Genomic DNA, 18791 nt, shown 5'->3' with positions numbered 1-18791 from the left:
TGCAAGCAAAGCATCTACATTTCAGATCAAAAATCATCCACATTTCAGAGCAAAAACCACTGGCTCCCAACCGCGCACTTTGCAGGGAAGGAAAACCGGAGAACAAGTGCTACGGCTGCTCACGGGCTTGTTATTTATCAACTGGGAAGAAGCAAGAATCATCTGCAAAAGAGACAAATCCCTCTTTAGCACCACTCCTACTACTTTACTACACCTCTCTGTTTCCTTAAAATTGAAGCCAAGGTGTAAACGCAGCCGGAGAGAGCCGCAAAGATGCTGCTAAGCCGGCAGCACCGCAGCCCCGGGGCGGGCAGGTTTCTCCCAGCACAATCCTCTCCCTGCCTTCCCCTGAGCACGAGCTCGGCCCAACACAGAGCTGCTGAAAACTTGGGGCCAGCTGCCGCCGAGGGAAGCAGACACCAGAAAACAGAAAGAGATGGAGCACTGATCGGAGAGGCACCCACGGGCGCGAACCGCAGCCCACAGCGCCTAACAAAGGATGAACTCTCCCTCGGTTTTTATCCTGCTGGAGAACTGATCTGGGCTGATACTGCGAACCTGAGGGGCAGGGGAGTCTTGCAGTCGTGGCCGCAAGCCAGCAGGCATGCAGGTTTTTTCCCATGTTGCTAATTTTACAGCAGGATAAGGGCGTGCTGAATGCTTCCCACTGACAGCACGGTTTTCTTGCCTTCCTTAGATGATGGGCACTGTCACTTGATCCTCACTTCTCGCACCTTTTTATTACAAAGAATTCAAAAATCGTTCTTTTGGCTGTACGAGTCTACGTGAAAAGCTAGCACAGAAATGCTAAGCCTCTGCATTTTTCTGAGAAGTCCTTGAATAGAAGCTGTCCGTCTATGAAAAATGCAGCTCATATTTACAATGGCTGCGTAATCTCTGCGAGAGATTAGCAAGTGTATTTATTTTGTTCCTACGGCAGGGTGGAGAGCGAGAAGAGGGCATTTCATGCTTGTTTTGCACTGTTTGCCTCCAGGTCTGGTGAGCATTTGAAACATGCAAATGGAAGAAAACTGCGGCTGGCAGCTTCAGCCCTTCCTCGGAGACCTCGCTCCGCTGGCACCGACTTGCACAAACATCTCAGAAGTGTTGCTGGAAACTGGGCCACCATCAGCCCTCTTTAACAAGCCAAACGTGAACGTGGCTTCCTAACCATTACCTGAAAAGGTTTTGATTTCTGCAATAGTAGGAGAAAAGAGGCTAAAAGCAGAGCTCTTCTCCGGCTGAGCCCCTGGGACTCCCAGGAGCAGCCACACCTGATTGAGGTCACTGAAACTCAGCTGGCTGCTCCAACAACCACACCGCACGTCCTACAAGCTGGTTAGAGAGAAAGGAACAGAGGACGAGGACCAGGTTTTACACGGCGGAGGATCTCAGCCCCACTGGCTCACCGTCATGGAGGACTCCGTGGACCTCCTGTCCAGCGACTTCGCCCGGCGGTGTGGGGACAGTGGGGACGCAGAGACATCCAGGATGGAGCCCACAGCCGCCCCTTCACACGTGAAATCCTGTGAGAAGAAAATGGGAGCCCAGATCAGCTCAGAACTAGGGCAATGGCATAAAAACCCACATAATTAAGGGGCATCTCCAGCTCCAAAACAGTGTCATTTCCCTGGCACTATGTTTTTTCAGGCCTCTAAGGGGTTAAGCTGTCCCCAATATATCTAATCACAACTGGGATTCTCTAGATTGCCTGATTCTTTTGTTATTTCACACCATACGGTGGCGTCCTGCCATGCCAGATCTGACGTTTCCCTCTTTCTATTTTGGAGGAAAGAGAAAAGACAACCTGATTTGCTGCTCTGATCTGCAGCTGGGCCAGGGGCACAGAGCAGCGAGCAGCAAACCCGCATGGACTGCAGCAATCTGCCTCGTGCACGAGCCCACCGTGCTCCAGCTGGGGGCAAAAACCCTCCAGCCAGACCCCACACACCATGGGCTGTGGGGTGCCACCACGAGCTCACCCGTTTCCGTGGGAAAACCCTCTTCTCGCTCCTGCCCTGCCGCGTCTCGCTGGAAAGGGCAGCCCCCGCCGACACGTTCGTCTCCATGTGCTCTGCGTTCTCGATATCCAGCGCCTCGAATTTTTCAATGACCTGGGATCGCCTGGAAGACAGAGAGGAAAGGGAAAACCAGAGCCGGTTTGAGCACAAAGAGCAGCGACTGCGTGGAGCTGCACAATCCCGCTACGGCACGGCTGCCCGGGGCAGCGAGGTCGCTGCAGAATTGCTTGCTCGTGCACACCGGGCTTTTAAACCCAGTTTCTCTCCTAGTTAGGGGTGCACAAACACAAGGCGAGCACCCCGACCTGGCATGCATCGATTTACCTGCGGCCAGGGCTGGGAGAAGCCTCGCATTACTCCGCTCCATAAGCGGCACCTTCTTAAATATCTAGAAAACCTTGGCAACACCAGCAATAACCTTTTACGTTTCGATTTTACAGACATTTAAGAAGCAGGGATTATCGAACAGTTTGGATTTAAGCTCTGCCTTTACTCCCTAACGCTGCAGCTCCAAACAGCCCCCACGCCACGGAGCAGAAAGTCAGACCCAGCTGGGGCGCAGAGGCACCGGGTGGCTACGTGCCACCCCGCACCTTCTCTGCAAGAGAAATCCTACAAAACCTCAGCCCCATGCGGGTAACTTCAAGGATTGCACCCAATTTGGAGCATATGTAGGTTTTCCAGCCACCCATCACGCTGTGGCACCCCAGTGACCCAGGATGGAGGAGAACCACGATGGATCGTGGATGGATCCAGAGCCCAGAGGGATGCTCTCAAGGGTGAGCACACAACAGGCCTCTGCAGGTGGAATTAAATGCGCTGTTTCAGCATGAAAAGCTGTTCGCTGACCCACAGGAGAGGAAAAACAGGAATTTTCAAAGGACCTGCTGGTCGCAAATTTGCATGCCCAGGGGTTTGGGCAAGTATCAACCTCTGGTGTTGAATCACAGCCTGGGAAAGTGAAGCAATAACCCACCACCAACACTCGCACCAGCTGAGCTCCGAGCTGGGAGGTTGAAATCCCAATTTTGAACCTCCCCAGAAATCTCAAACCAGCTGGGTTCCTGACCCAAAATCTGGACCCACGCATGCCTCATCTAAAATCAGGGCGGGCTGCTCTGCGCAAACCTCTAACGTGCATGAAAACCACAAGGGGAACCACATGAGGGGAAACAGGTTATCCAAAAACATTTTCTTTTTAACACTTTCCACAAAAAAAAAAAAAAAAAAAAGGAACAGCAGGTTAGAACTCAAAAAATACATGAGATGTTCAGTTTTAAACTAACATTTACACCAAATTCCATAAAATGAGACAAACAGTCCGAGCACATCACAGCCCCGGGGGGCTGGGGACCCCCGCACTGCTGCTCAGAGCAAGGCTGCCAGGACCAGGCACTGAAGCCCACAACCAAGAGGAAGGGACAGAATCATTGGGGACGTCTTTGCTTTTAAAATTTAAATTTTTGATGTTTTTACAGGACATCCGTTCAGCCCCCAGTGCCTCCCAGTTTGCAGACTGGGAGCGCAGAGATCCTGGTGCCCGTGCGGAGCTCCTGATCCCCCTGGGACGTTCTGCTCAGATGAGATGTCCGTTCACATCAACCAGCTCACAGAGCTTAAATTCACGTCCTCCCTTCACCAACAGGTGGGGAACGGTTTGGGAGTCACAGTTTTTGAACCCAGCCATCCCCTTTTCACACTGGCCCAGCCTTCTCTGAGCCTCAGTTTAGGAGGGAGTAAAAGGTCCATGACTTAACATTGTCTGTGCCCTATCAGGTTGAAGGCCTGAAGAAAACCAAAATCAAGGAAAAAAAATAAAAAAGAAAAATAAAAGAAAAATAAAAAACAAAAACAAAATCAAAAGCAGGTTGATTTCTCATGAAAGGGGCTGCACCACCAGGTTGTTCTACGGCTTGAGATTGAGATGAGATGGTAGCGAAGCAGGCGAAGTAAAGGCGGACACGTCACACAGCAACACAGCAGGAGAAGGTGGAGAGCAACAAGACCTGGAAGAAAACAAGGCTGGAAAATGAATGAACAGAAGAGGAAATTATATTATCTGCATCTACATACAAAACAAAATCAAAATCATTCCAGTAATTCGTCATCGAAAAGGGAGGAGAAAAAAAAATAAATAAATAAAATAAAATCACGGCAACCAAATCACAGCCCCAAGGGTTAATATCATTCGGATCACAGGAAAGAATCGTTTCTCCCATTAGCTCAACAGTTTCAGAGGTTACTGCGAGAGGTCCTGGGGGGGGCCGGGAGGGGCTGGGCTCGCCTTTCATCCCCTGCTGGCTGCGGAGAGCTGGTCCCTGCGAGCGCAGCTCAGCGCCAGTACGAAGCGTTGGAAAAGCTGCGGTGCCATTTAGTGCCTTCTGCGCTACAAAGCTGGTCCCAAGGAGTTTCCATGCAGGCTGTTAATCTTTTTCCAGGCTGCTAAAACCCGAGCTGCAGGTGTTGGTTGTTAGGTGAGGGGGGTGTGCGCACCGGGGAGGAGAGCTCCGAGCACCGACACGAGTTATCGTTGCAGAGATTGGCTTTGATTGGAAGAAAAGGGCTTACTTTTGGTGGATTCATTCATTGTTTAGCAGCAAGAGGGACAGCCAGCGTGAGGAAAAGGGAGAGGAATTTCCCCAAAAGGTACACGAAAAGGAAGAGGAAAGGTTTAAAAGGAAAAGAGACCGCTCCTGGGAGAGCAGGCAGTCCCCTCCGTGCCGTGGCAGCAGCATTCAGAGCGCAGCCTCGCATCTCCAGAAGCTCCAGAGAAGGAACTGGAGGAAGAAAAGTGGCTCTGCACCTTCCTGAGGGTAGAAATACTCCTCAGCCCCCTGACTATGCTCCGACAAAGGCCACAGCAGACTCCTGCCAGCACAAGCAGAAGGTGGGGTCAAAAGGAAAAGCTGCAGCCTGAGAAGCGTGCACGAAAAGCCAAGGAAAGAGCCTGGCGAAGGATGGGGCTCTGGGTCTCTGCACCCCAAGAACACCCCATCTGAGGGCGATGTCCCTCCCAAAGCTGCTGGCACCCTCCTGGGATGCACCAGGATTTATCCCTGCAGCAGCAGAGCTCTGCTGGGACACGGGGACCTGCGTCTGAGGCTGTGGGATTCGGCTTGCAGCTGCTGCAGCCCCCTTTCGTGCGCAAAACGGGCTTGGAGCTTCACCTTTGGGGTTCCCAAAGAGCTGCCTGGAAATGGATTCACCCTGCCTGGGGAGGTCCTGGATGGGATGGGAGAACGGGGACACGGCTTGACCCTGCTGGGCTGCGGAGCCGTGGGGCCAGCAGCCCCGGGCTGTGCGTGTGCCAGCAGAGGGAACTCGCACTCTGCCGCTCCACCACGCGCCAAAACGATGGGGAGAGATTATCTCCTGCTCGGGGCTGGCTTCTGAGTCATGTTTCACAAGCGGCTGCGAGCTCAGACGTCTGCACGGGGCGTGGAGTAAGCGCCGGGTATAAATGGTCGGCACGGAAAATTTCCAGCACGGTCATGGGCGTAAGTCACGTAATGGCTTTTGGTGCAGGGAACCGGGGCAAGAAGCCTGAAAAGCAGCTTTAGTGGGGCTACGACCACAGGTGTGCCACTCGGGATGGAGTGCCAGGCACCTAACTGAGTTCTCCTCCAGCCAGAGCTGGAATCATGCGCTGGTTTACTGCGGGTTAACAGAAAATGGGAGGAAAAGCCAAAAATGCCAGCAGAATCAGAGCGAGCCAGTTGGGCTGCCCTGAGACGAGAGGCAAATCTGAAGGATGCCCCCGGCTGGCACCTGTGGGGTTCGTGTGTGGGGAAACTGAGTCCAGGCAAACGCTCCCGGATGGGTTAGTGGGTTACTGAGGAGGAGGATTCGAAATGGTGTTAAAGCCGGGGGGAGAAGCTGACCCCGAAAGCATGGAAGTGAGTTATCGTATTTGCTCAAACTTCAAAAAGCCTGGCCTGGATTTGGAGGGGAAAAAAAAAAAATAAAGGGGATAGGAGTATGTGGACCGAGGAAACTCAAATTTAAACAGCAGCCAAGCCAAGCTGAGCTGGGCAAATGGGAGCTCTCTGGTGCAACAACAAACTGCCTCTCCGTGCCCTTCCATCTCCACCTGGAACGCAGGTGCTGAACCCACCCAAGCCCTCTGGTGCTGCCATCACCCCAAAAATGCTGCGCCCCATGCTGTACCCCACTCAGCCTCGTGGGCACAAGACCCCGGTGCCTGCTCCTCTCCCTGCACTGGCACGGCTCTGCTAAAGAGGAGAAATTCTGCCCGTTCTGATACAGCAAATCCTGCTCACAGCCCCAGGAGCCCAGCTGGGCTGGGATAAACAGAACTTCCCTAGGAAAAGGCACCTGCCAGCAGGAAACGAGTGGGGCTGGCGTTAAAAACGAGCAGCCCGTGGCAGCTGCGTCCTCTCCTGCATGCACATCTCTGCTCCTCTCTGCCCTCGGCTGGCACATCCCAGCTCCCCGGGGTGCCCCGTGTAAGCAACCCAGCAGGGCTCCAATGCCACCCATGCCTGGACCAACGCAGTGCAGCTTTGCCAAGCAGCAGCTACCAGCTTCTTTCCAACCCTATCCCCAGCTGGGGTGGCCAGGGGACCCCCATGGCATCCTTCTCCTCCGTTCCCAAGGGACCGGACTCCCAAGGCAGGGAGAAAGCCAGACCCGTGCCCTGCTCCTCCATCCCCAGCTGCGTGCGCTGCCAGGATGGGTTCAGTAGGGGCAGGATCCTGCTGCTGACCCCGGCATGGGCGCAGTGCCACGCTCCCACAGCCGCCCCCAGCTGCCGGGTGCCAGGCTGGAAAACAATCCTTCGGGGCTGTGAAGAAACGAGCTGCCGAAACCACGCCGAGAGAGAACGTGCCCAGAGGAAAATCAGGGCAAGAAAATCAGACTGGCAGATAGCCCTCTTGCCCGGGGCCCGTCTCCCGGTTTGCTCTGCTGTCCTCGTTGCACAAAAAACGTCTCTCCCAGGGCGAGCCAAGCCCGTCCCTCGCCTCGCCCGGGGAGAGCCGAGCGCGCCTGCGCCGTGCCCGCGCGCCCGCGGACGCCCTCCCCGCCCTCGTTTGCACTAAGCTGTTTTGCAGCCCGCTGCGCCCAGCTCCCCTCTCCCAGATTACTGCCCTGACATTTTGAAACCTCTCTCAGCTCATTAGGCAGTTGCGTAACGCACCCGGGCTCTAACGCCCGTTTGGAGAGCTAACCTAATTAATGGTGCCAGCTGCCCGCCCCGTGCCGTGCCGGGGAGGGGACACGGAGAAGGTGCCCCGACTGCTGCGAGGCAAAGGGGCTTCACGTCGTGTCCAGGGCTGCAGCAGGGTGGGCAAGACCAAAATTCATCAGCGCTGCAAGCATGCAAGGAGGAGGCGAGCCCCCCGTCCCTTACCTTCGCTCATTGCCAAAGAGCCGGGCCACTTCTTCTCTCCCAGGGCTACGCGCCCGGGTTCTCCGCTCTAGCCGCTTCCTCTCCACCTGGAAGGCCTCCCGATTACTGATCCTAATGGCCTTGGGAACGTCGGCCAGGGTGGTGTACTGCCGGCTGGCTTTAAAAGAAAGGGGACGCCCCGATTTTTCAGCTCCCCTTCCTACATCTCTGCTGCCGGAGTCCTTGTGCATGGGGCAACTGCTCTTCGAGTCCAAGGAGTTCAGAGAGAAGCTGTGAATCATTCGGTCGCCTGATCGGGTACCTGGGGAAGGAAAGGGCCGGGCATGCTCCTGCGAGGGCGATTTGGGATAACTGTACCTGTTGTTCGGGGTGCTGGGGCTGGGAGGGCTCGGTGGGGGCGGCAGCTGCTGCTCTTCCAGCTTCGAGTCTTGCTTGGTCTTCTCCAAGGAGAAGTAACCGCTCTCGACACGCGTCTTCCGCCCACAGTCTATCCGGTCTCCGTTCATGGAGCTCTCATCTGAAGGGGCAGAAAAGTCCATTTGGTTTCAAGCATAAGCTCTGCTTTTAACAGAAACTGCCCCAATTCCAGGCAGGAACAGCTCAGGAAATGAGAGCAGGGACGCTCTGCGCCCCAGCCCCACGCTGAGCCCCTTGGCACCCTGGGCTCTCCCACCCTGACCACCCTTCTGGCCCACGTGGAAGGGGAGATGCTCTGCAGGGAGCAGGGGATCCCCGGGGACACCCCAAAGGTTTGTGGGGTCCCGGTGCTGTGGGTGCAGCGTCACCAGGAGAGGACAGCGTGCACATTCACGCTCTGCCCCATTAAAAACCACAGGAGAGGTGTGAATTCTCACACTTCCGCGTGCTTTTTGCTTCGAGGAAACCAAGCAGCCAGCATATAAGCAGAGAAAACTTTTCCGGGGAAGTTTTGTGAGTGCCTACAGCCATTTCCACCTCTGCCCCTCTCCAAGCAGCAGCCCCAGCTCCAAGGCAAACACGGACGCACGGCTCCTCGCACCGGGGCGCAGGAGGGAGGAAGGCAGCCCCGTGGTGCAGATAAAGGAAACTTCTCCTCGGCCCAGGGCAGGAAAAATCCCCAGCCCCTATTGTTTCAAGGAGAACAATGCCGTGGCCCTGGGCGCCTTCCCCGGCCTAATCAGGGAGCCCAAATATAAACAGCAGCCCTGGTGCAGGGGCCGGATGAGGAAGCAGCGCTCAGGGTTTGGCAGCCCCAGCGGTGGGGCTGAGCCAGCGCGGCCCCCACACCCCATGGGTTCCCCCGGGGGGGTGGCAGAGGTGCTATAAAAGGCATTTTTCCCCCTCATTTTCCTCCCAGCACGAGGCCAGGCAGCACCTCACAGCCAGGTGCCATTTAGGTGTTCAAAGTTTGTCTTGGTGAGCTTCGTGTAGAGCTCGTTCACATGGCCAGGACACGATCCCGGCCTCACAATCCCAAAATCCCAGAAGGGCTGAGGCTGGCAGGGGTCTGCAGGTTCCTCTTCTCCAATCCTGCCCCAGGAGGGCCACCCAGAGCAGGGTGCCCAGCACCACATCCAGGCTGCTTTTGGAGAACCCCAAGGATCTCCACAACCTCTGGGCACCCTGTGCCACAGCTCCGGCACCTTCCCAGCACCAAAGCGCTTCCAAAAACCGCTGCTTTTGCCAAAACCACAGACATCAGCCCCTGCAGCATCAGCTCCCCGTCCTCCCCCTGCCCGGTGCTGTGACACAGGGGGGCGAGGACACTCAGGTCACCCAGCCTGGCCCTCACCTTCTTTGCTGTCCAACACAGGATCCTTCAGGGAGCCGGCAGCCCCCGCCTGCCCTTGCACAGGGCTCTGCGCCGGGCTGATGCCGCCAGCCCCGTCCGCTTGGTCTTTGCCCCTCATTTCTTCCTGCCAAAGCGTGGACTTGGTGGCAGGGACCTTCTCCGCGCTGGGGATGCTGCTGCTGGTCACGGCCATCTTAGCAGGACCGGGCTCCTAAAGAAAAAAAGGGGGCACAGCGGGGTTAGAGGGCTTCACCCCAGCCCACGACGTGCGACGTGACACAACGACGGGGACAGGACAGGGCCACACAGCTCCTGGGAGAAGTCATCTCGCTATGGGTTGGGGACGCTCTGAGCAGCTTCGCTCAAGCTCCAACACAGCAGCTATTTCCAAAAGCCCTCAGTGCTTTTGATCCCTGCCCTTTTCCTCCACGTTCACAGTTCTGGTGGACAGTATACCCTTGGTAATTGAAGGACATAAGGCACAGCATCCCCTATTTCCCCCCATATCCTTCTGCAGGCAGCCGCTGCCTTCCCCAGCACACAGCAGCGCCGGGCTTCTCTCCCAGGTCCCATTTGCCAGGACCGAATTTGCTCAGTGTTATAAGTAATGTCAAAAAAAAAAAAATAGAAATCAAGCTAAAGGATATTGGACGGGGAAGAAAATTAATTCCCTGCCACTAGCAGCTGCATCGTTAATTTGTCACAACTGGTTTGTTATGGGCCATTGATAAAAAGCATAGAAACCGTCCAGCACTGTATTCCTCCCGGGTGCTTTGGCTATGTAAAAGGACGCTTCTTTTCAAAAGGGAAATAGGGCACTGCATCAAGATTTACGTTATTTTAAAACAATAGCCATCATTTTAGAAGCATCACAGGCCAGGAGGGGTTTGGATGGCGATGCCATTTGGGGTGGGTGCCTGCAGCAGCTCGTGCTGGTGGCTCCCTGCGACCACGGCCACGGCAGCCCAGGTTCGATCCATGCCCCAGGAGAGGCAGCAGCTTTCACAACTCGTTTCGGGTTTGGCTTTGTTCGTTAGCAGATGTTTTGCTGCTGTCCTATTAAGCTTATGCGTTACCGGGTTATTTTCCTTAAAGCCGTCAATAAATCAATGACAATTAACCCCCCTCCACGGTCCCCGGGTTGCAGAAAGTTTCCCGGCTGTTTCTTCCCTTTCAGCACACCGGGGGGAAACCCAGGAGTGTGGGAACACCGAGCCAGGAGCCAGGGGCTGGGGACAGGAGTGCTTTTAGGGGCTACAAACAGCATAAAATCATCACCTCCCTGCTGTCAGCAGAGCCCCCGGTGGGTTGCAGCGCTGTGCCTCCAGGCGGAGATGCTGCGGGCACCTCCCAGGGACCAGCTCCTGCCTCTGAGCACAGGCACCCGCTCCACGAGCCACAAATGACCTCTGTTTTTAAAAAAAATCCCCTTGGAAATTTCATCCTAAAGGAATGTGACGTCGGAGGTAAACGATCCAGAGGGCAACCGGATGAGCTCCGAGGTCCCCTCCAGCCTCTGAAACTCTCGAATTCATTGATCCAAAGCCTAAAGCCAAGTGCCAGCGTCGGATCTATACTTCTATATATTCCTTCCATCCACCCCCGTATCATTATCTGGAGATATGTATTTAATTAAACACAGAAACGAGGGCCAGAAGGCGCTCTATAAACAAGCAGAGCAATTAACCCTTCACCACTTGGAACGAACGGCTTACCAAAGGAGCAGGCACCAAAATCATCCAAACCGCCCTCCAGCTGCATTAACTCTGGCATGTGAGCCCCGTGCACCCTAGTGCAAACCAGGCCTGAAGGAGGGCACCTCAAATCCCAGATTTCAGCCCCAGATAACGCCTCCATTCCCCAGGAACAGGGAGCGCTCAGGCACGGCAGCGCGCTCTCTCCCTGCACCACCCTGCCGGGGCGAACTGCAAGAGGAACTTCATTTCTCCTAAACCATAAAGCTGCTTGCAAAGCAAAGGTGAAAACACCTCCGGGGTTGCATCTGGCGACCCCTGCCCGAAGAGCAGCTCTTGGAGCAATGTTCTTTAGAAAGAAACCAGCCCTTCTGCACTGGCACACGGAGAGGGACCTGAACGGCAGCCAGCTCCAGGAGAGGCCACTCCACGGAGGGTGCTGCTGGTTCTCCCCCCAAAACACCCAAAGGTGCTTGTGCGTTTTCCTTCTGGCTTTGTGGGTTGCCTGTGAGTGCCTGAAGCAGCGCAGCACCCAGCCAGCGGAGAGTCCCATGCAGAGGTTGGATTTGCAAAGTGAATTTCAGCTTTTTTCCAGGATTACTGGTGCTGTCGTGGGGCTTCCACCCTGATGGAGAGGGTGGAAGGAGGGCGGCAAAAGGGATAGGGCGCAGGGCACAGCATCCTGCACCCTCCTGGAGGAGAAAAAACTCCCCCGAGATGCTGTGCCCCGAACCAGGGGGGGGAAAGGGCCACCAGGCTCCCTGCTCACCCTGTCCCCAAGCACCTGGGGTGCACGGCTGCGTGTGTGGGGAGCCAGCGTCCTCCCCGCAGCCGCTTCCCTTATTTGGTGCTCGGCAGCTCCGATCCTGTAAGGTTTCCAAGAAGTTGCCATGGCGATAAAATGTAACCCAGAATGATGTTTTGCTGGCTCCTCGCCCCTTTCTTCTCCTCCTCCCCCTTCCCCGTCCCCCTTTCCCAAACCCTGCCTGGGTTTAGGGCTGCACCGAGCTCCACGGCAGGCTGCGTGCCCTGCCCTGCTGTGCCAGCTTGTTGAGGTGCCCCAAATGCAGCAGCCCCCCCCGGGATGGAGGCCAGGCACTTGTAACGTGCCAGCTCGTGGCCACGGAGGTGGAATCACCCCTGCAGCATCCCTGGTGCTCAAGAGGCCGTGCTGACCCCATCCCCTTGCAGGGGGCAGCTCGGATTTCCAGCAGGGCGTGCAAAAAAAGCATCACCTCGCCCCGTTATTATCTTTTTTTTTTTGGTTCCCGTTGATTAGAGTCAGTGGAGGGGTGGAAACCCAATGCAGACACCCACAGCCTGCTTGGCACCATCCTGGGGACATCACTAAAGAGGAAGGGACAGGAAAAATGGGGCTTGGGGGACCCCAAAAGTGACTTTCACTCCTTGGGACCCTCACCCTGGCTTGCCCGGAGGAGCTGTCCCAGCCGGTCCCCGCGGCGGCGGGACGCGCACCCGGAGGTCTGTTCTCAGCCCCGGCGAGGGACGAGCTCGGCCTCGGGGTCACGTTCCCAATCTGTGGGATTCTCCCCCAGTCCGGCCACGTGGGAGCCCGGCAGGAACGAGTGAGTCACGGCCGGCCCCGGTTTTTACCATTTATAGTCAAAATGAAGGCGAAGCCATCGCCGGGTCCCTGGAGAGCTCAGCTCCGGCCCCCGGAGCTCCCAGCCTGGCCCTGGCCTTTAACTATTTTCCTTTCGTTCCCATTATCTCCGGGGTCATCTCCAAGGGGGTAACCGGAGCCCGCTGGAATTTCGTCCTGCTTCTGCCGAAGAGGCCCGCGAGTGGCCAGCACCTCTTCTGGTCCCCCCCCGGGACCTCGTGGATTTGGGACAGCACGTGCAGGGCTGGGGCGAGGAGACCACGGCCACCCCGATGGTTTTGGGGGGTGTCGGTGCTCAGAGTTGTGGTCCCAAGCCACGGTGTGTCCCCCCGGGGTTACCTGAGGAGTTGGGGGCTCTACCTTCCTCTTCTTCTTCTGGTTCTGCTTGTTGGTCCTGGGGTACACGATCAGCATCTCCAGCCACCTGCAGGTGAAGAACAAGCAGCGGGTGAGGTCTGTGCCACAGGGATGGCAGCGCTCGGGGTGTAGGGCAGCTGCAGACAGACCCCAAAGCTGATCCCACTGTTGGGGGCTCTGAGAAGGTCACACAGACACGGCCCCATCTGCCTCGAGGGCAGGCTGCCTGAAAGCCAAGGGCTCGCTCCCTCCGGAGACAGCGCTCACCCCAAACCCCCGTGGTAATCCAGGGTGGGTAATCCGGCCATAATTTTCCCCCAAACTGGCCATAAATGTTCCCTCCTCTTGCACGCAGAGGAGCTCAGCCTCTCCAAGATGGTCGGGGGGTACCATGGTGCCCCCAAATCCTCCCAGCCAGTGCCTGGGGGAAAAAAACTCCCGAGGCAAGCCAGGAGGGACAGGGAACAACTCCAGGGTGCTTCGGCTCAATGCGAGGGAGAGAGGTCGTGGGCAAGGGTGGCAGCGGGCAGGGATTCAAAGATCCTAAAAGCCAGCCGAGAGCTGCCGAGCGAGGGGAGGGACAGAGCCTCTGGCAGGACCCTCTCCCTTCAGAGGCGCTAACAATGAGCTTTTGTCTGAGAAAGAGCAGCGTGAACTTGGCAGGGAGAAGCCCATCCCATGCACGAGCCTCTCGTTCGGGGCACCCTCCCATGCCTTCCCACGGGCTGCCCCCTCCATCCCCGTGCGCTCGGAGAGGCTCCGCCGACCGCTGGAAAAGGCTCGTGCTTGAGATTTCCGTGCCTTGCCCTCCTGTTCCTCCCACTTCGCACGCTGCTGCTGTAAAGCGCTTTGAGATGACCACATCAAGTGGGTTTTGGTTAAGCAATAAATGCCAGAAGCATGCAACAAACGTAAAACAAATTCTCCCCGAGCCGGGGAAATCTTCCTGTCGTGCTGCAACTGCAAATGAAACCCGCCTGGCTCGGGCCCAGAGCGGGACTGCTGCGGGATGATTAATGCTTGCAGTCAGGAGCAAAACGCGCTGCTTCGAAATCCAGCGCTGGGCCAGCGAACAATAAATCAGCCCCACCTTGCTCTGCAATGCCTCTCCCCTCGCGCCGCTGGCAGGGCCGGGAACAAAGGCTGAGCTTCAAAGGGGAGCGTGGGGAGAGGGAGAAGGGAGCCGGGGGAGCGCCAGGTTTTGGGGCACAAGCACAGCACCCTCCTCGGCTGGAGGAGAGGAGCCGTGCCAGATCCCTGTGCCGTGTTCCCCTGGTGTCTCTGTCCTCACTGCTGCACATCGTGCGCAGAGCCAGAGTCACCCATACCCACTGGTCTTGGTAGATCAGGGCAGTTTTGACCCATGAAAACACCTCTGAGCCAAATCCCAAGCTCCTGGCAGGAAAATGCCTCTTTAAGCTTTGAAAACGGGGGAGGCGCAACCCGCAGAGGCGCTTGGAAATAGAAATATCTCAGCAGGAAGCACCAGCCTGGCACGGAGGAGGTGCCATGCCTCGGGAAGGACGGGAAGGAGAAGGAAAAAGATGTTTCCAGGTCACCATCCAACACCGAGGCAGTCCCCGAGGCAGCAATTACAGCCCCGGGGTGGTCCCTGCTGGCACATCCAAAGCATGGGGCTGTGCTCCCTGCCCTCCTCTTCCTCCCAGCTGGTTGGGCCCCGGAGCTGCACTCACCCGCTGATGATCTCCTTGTTCTCAGCTCGGATGAAGTGCTCCTTCTCCGGCGTCAGGATGCACAAGGAGAATTTCTGCCCTGTCCGGCTCTCCCCGTCCACCACGTCCGTGCACTGGTTCATGTTGATGGTGCCCTGCGGGAGGGTCGTGGGCTGTAGGGGAAGGAGAAAGGAGAACGCGTAAGGAGAGAGGGGCAGGTGGGCACGGCGCTCGCCCTAAACCTCTCCTGGCAGACCCCAACTCCCTGCGCACCCCGATGGTCTGCCCACGATGCTCAGACCCATCCTGCACCACGCTGGCACACGGCAAAGGGTTTGCAAACTGCTCATCCCAGCTGTGCGATAGCAGGGAGCGTTATTTCCACCCTGACGTCCTCCCCCTTCCCCAGGGGATGCTCCTCTCTCAGCCCCAGGGCTGCAAGCCCAACATCAGCACGAGGTGATCACTTCCAGGGGGTGCCCAAAGGGGATAAAAGGGGTGGCACGGGCACCACGATGCTCCCCGCTGCGTACCCGCACTGCTCCGGGCCTGATCTTCACTGGAAGAGGCTGAGCCAAGGGGAGCAGGGAAGGGAAGAGGGCACAAATCTGCTTTTTCATCAGGCAGAGGCACAGCAGGGACCCCACGATAGGTTCTGCAAGCACGGTGTCACCTCCTGGTCCCCCGGGGACGCCGAGGGACCCGGTGGGGTGTCAGCGCTGACGAGAGCTGACGGCTCCATCTGGAGCAGCAGCGGCTCATCCGATTACAGCGGCGATGCCACGTCCCCGTCATCCCCATCCCCAGCCTGCTGCGTGTCCTGCCAGCAGGGCATGGTGACACTGGGGTCCCCCCGAGGCACGCCAGCTCACCGGGGACCGGCACAAACCCACACTGAGGCATAAAGGAGCCGGGCAGGGACCTCTCCGAGTTGCACCAAATGGCACCAAAGGAGCACCCGGCACCAGCTCCTCGCCCCAGCAAAGCCTCCTCTCGCCCTCCAGATGGCCAGGCCAACGGGGAGACGGCTTTTTGGCAGGCGTTGTGAAGATTTCTCCCATGGAAACAGGCTCCCCTGCCAGCAAACCACCTCCAAAACAGCCTGCGGCGTGCAAAGGAGAGGCGAGCGGGGAGAGCTGTGCCAGCCCCAGCCTGTGACCCCAGGAAATTCAGTTCAGCCCCCCGAGGCCCCCGGTTATGCCATGTGCGGAGGTGGGAAATATCCCCCTTCCCCCAGGAAAAAAGCTTTCCCTACAGCTGTGCCCCCAAACAAACCAAGGAGAGAGCGTGAGCATCCCACGCAGGGAGCTGTCGGGGATGCTGCGGTGTCGGTGCAGGCACACCGACGGGACCAGCCTTACACCAGGGACCCCAAAACCTCTTTTTCTTCATAAAAACCAGCACCAGCGTCCGCAGACCCCGCGGGGGTAAGGGGAAGAAAAGCCCAGCGCAGCCCCACACGCCTCGAGCGCAGCCCTCCCCGCTCGCTGCCGCGGGAAGTCAACTCCTAAGAGGATTTTTTGTCTTAGACAACAAAAATAAAACCCCGCTTTCCGGTAGCTATAAAAACCCTACGGAAAAACTTTCTCCGGCTCCAAGCGGAGCCTTGGAAACGTTTTTGTCTCCCCAGCCATTGGCTGTGCCAAGGCCTCCAGGACCATGAACTCTGGCCGGCCGTGTGGGTCTGACCCCTTCCCCACCCACGGCCTTTGTGCACCGGGAAACACGGCCAGGACGGGAGGAAAGGGGCTGAGGGTGGCTCCACGAGGGAGCCCTATGGGCACTGTAGGATGCTGGCTCGCTCCCTGCTGCCTCGTGCACCCCTCAAATCCCCGTGAGGCCCCGCAGGTACCTGGCATGGATTTGGCACATCCAAATTGAGCACAGGCTCCCTGCAAACCTCGCCTGCCCTCCTCCTTCCCAAACCCCTGGGCAGCTTCCCCACGGCTCGCATCCAGCCCCAACCTGAGCTCGCACGCAGCAGAGGAGCCAATTTCGGGCTCCCCCCTCCACCAGTCTGGTTGTGAAGTGGTTTTGCCACGCACCCCTCCTTGTGACAGCCAGATTTGCACCAGTGCTCATCCAAAATCTCACTTAGAGCTCCAGAATAGGGTCACCAAGAAGGGCACCCCGAGCAGTGCCGGGCACGAGCACCCCATTACCCACAGCCGGGGAGAGGAAAGGCACCGTGGCCAAACCAGCCCCCCTCAACACCCCTGGGCAGGAGCTGAAACCTGACGGACAAGCAGCCTCGCTCGGGAGGGATTTAAATCCCTTTACATCTCTTTATTTCCTTCCTTGCAGCCAACGCAAGGCGCTTTGAAGCCAGGGCGAGATGCAAATGCTGCGAGGTGGAAGCACGCACGAGCACAAGCCAAAGGCTGGGACGCAGCCCCCCCCGGGGCGAGGACGCAGCTCCCTGGGGAGCACCCAAAAACCCAGCGGGGCTCCCCAGAGGGGCCCTGAGCTGCTGCTGGGCCAGGGCAGGGCTGCGTGGCCCCGGCAAGTGGAAGGCAATAACGAAATGCAGGAGGAGGGAGGTGTTGCTCGGCGCAGGCACCAAAACAATAACAAGGCAGGGAGTTCAAGCAGCCCTTTGAAGAGCAGAGAGGCTTTGATATAAGGCTGAGCGCCCGCCTGCGTGCTGGGCCTGACCCCGGGGCCACGGGAAGCTTTGCACCGGGGTGAGGCAGGAGCAGACACCCGGCTTCTGCCGGTCCCCACCTCGGGGACAGCCCCGTCCCCAGGCACTGGCCTTGCTTTTGTGCCATCAACAGGACGGAGGGCATGGCTACCCCCTTCCAGTGCCTGGTGGGTGCTTTTTAATGGGGAAAACTCGAGGCTGGGGTGGAAGCCCGCACCCGAGCAGGGTGAGCAGCAGCCCAGGCGTGAGCAGAGCAGCTCGCAGCGCCGGATGAGCAGCCGCGGCTCCGCGTTGCCAGTATCAGCAGGGGACCCGGCGCCAAGAAACGATCGCAGCGCCGTTTCCCTGGGGTATGACAGATCCCTATTTACACACGCATGTGTTGGCTGCGTCCCTCTCGATACCAGCACAAAACCTACAAGGCTCGCTTCTGCCTTCTCAGGTACCCGGGATGCTGGCCCCGCTGCGCCGTGCCCTCCGTAACGCCGGCAGCCCCCAGGGATGGGACGAGGCTCGGGGACTTTTGGAGGCGTCTGCTCCCCGCCTCCCCTGAGCTGTGAATCATTTCCTGACGCAGCTCCATCTTCTCTGAAAACCAGAAACGTCAGAGCTGAGGGGAAAGGGATAAAGCGCCCCCAGTTCTGTGCTTCGGGGGGGCGATCCAAGCAGCTTTGCTCGCTGCTCAGGGATTCATTGGGGTGGGCCATGGTCCTGAGTGATCCCCTGGCACCCCAAAATATCAAATCTGGGTAGCAGAGGTTCGCTCAGCACCTGCACACAAGAGATTTTTGGAGCAGGTAACCCCCTGCTCAAACTCCCGGGGACCAGCTGTGCCTCGGGGGCACAGGGCCCGTGGCCGTTACACAACGCGCCTGGATGAAATCTGGAGCACAACCTTTAAAGAAAGGCGATGGGGCAGGGGGAGGAGGAAACCAAACAAAAGGGACATTTTACTTTCTGCCAAGAACCAGGAGGGAAAAAGAAAAAAAAAGAAAAAAAGGAAAATTAAAGAAAAAAAACACACCATTTGTCTATCTCGCATGGCGAGCCGGTTGCCTTGGCACCCGGGTGCTGCACGGGGAAGGGCTCGGGTGTGGGTTTGCTCTGCCCGGGCTCCCAGAGCTGCCCCAGATGAGCAGCGAGCTGGGCACGCCTAGGGAAGAACCATCCAGGCCGCCTCCGTAAATGCTTCTTGACAAATGTTCCTTCTCCGAGCTGAAATATTCATGAGGGTGGCTGCCGAGCAGCGCGCTCCCCACGGGGAGCTGCTAAAAGCATCGCCCGTGCCTGGTGCCTGGCCTCGTGCTCGGGGTGGGGAGAGAGTGGGATTGCTGATCTGGGGCTGGATGCACTGCCTGCCCCTGGGACGTTCGGTCACCGGTGTCCTGGTGCTGCCTGAGCAGGGCTGGGACGTTAATGAGCACGGTTTTAATGAGCGCTGTAGGCATCCTGCCACTAGGCACAGAGCTATCGATACGGCCTCAGCGCGACCGGAGCTGTGCCGCGGGCGGATTTTATTACACTTATAGATCATCTGGCAGGTCAAGCGAGCGGGATTTAGACAAAGGAGCTTGAAAACGACCTCGGCAAGCTCTGAGAAAGAAAGGATGGATGGAGCAGTCGCCCATCAAAGGGG

General features: G+C 57.5%; 1 protein-coding gene across 11 annotated transcripts in view; it reads right to left on the bottom strand.

The window, feature by feature from the left end:
- Positions 1-18791, bottom strand: part of MPRIP (myosin phosphatase Rho interacting protein) — a 66646-nt gene that overhangs the window by 25790 nt on the left and 22065 nt on the right. For 6 of the 11 annotated variants that reach the window (XM_072023960.1, XM_072023959.1, XM_072023956.1 and 3 more), the window contains 7 exons: positions 14533-14684; positions 12821-12905; positions 9164-9374; positions 7750-7909; positions 7393-7662; positions 1983-2124; positions 1410-1526 (listed from right to left, as the gene is read on the bottom strand). In XM_072023960.1, the coding sequence (XP_071880061.1) occupies positions 1410-1526; positions 1983-2124; positions 7393-7662; positions 7750-7909; positions 9164-9374; positions 12821-12905; positions 14533-14684 (1137 nt within the window). Of the gene's footprint in view, positions 1-1409; positions 1527-1982; positions 2125-7392; positions 7910-9163; positions 9375-12820; positions 12906-14532; positions 14685-18791 lie in introns of all 11 variants that reach the window. The other 5 variants (XM_072023964.1, XM_072023965.1, XM_072023966.1 and 2 more) reach the window with 3 other exon arrangements.

Source organism: Anas platyrhynchos, chromosome 15, assembly GCF_047663525.1.
Source record: "Anas platyrhynchos isolate ZD024472 breed Pekin duck chromosome 15, IASCAAS_PekinDuck_T2T, whole genome shotgun sequence".
Classification (NCBI taxonomy): Eukaryota; Metazoa; Chordata; class Aves; order Anseriformes; family Anatidae; genus Anas; species Anas platyrhynchos.
This window is presented reverse-complemented; position numbering and strand designations above follow the sequence as displayed.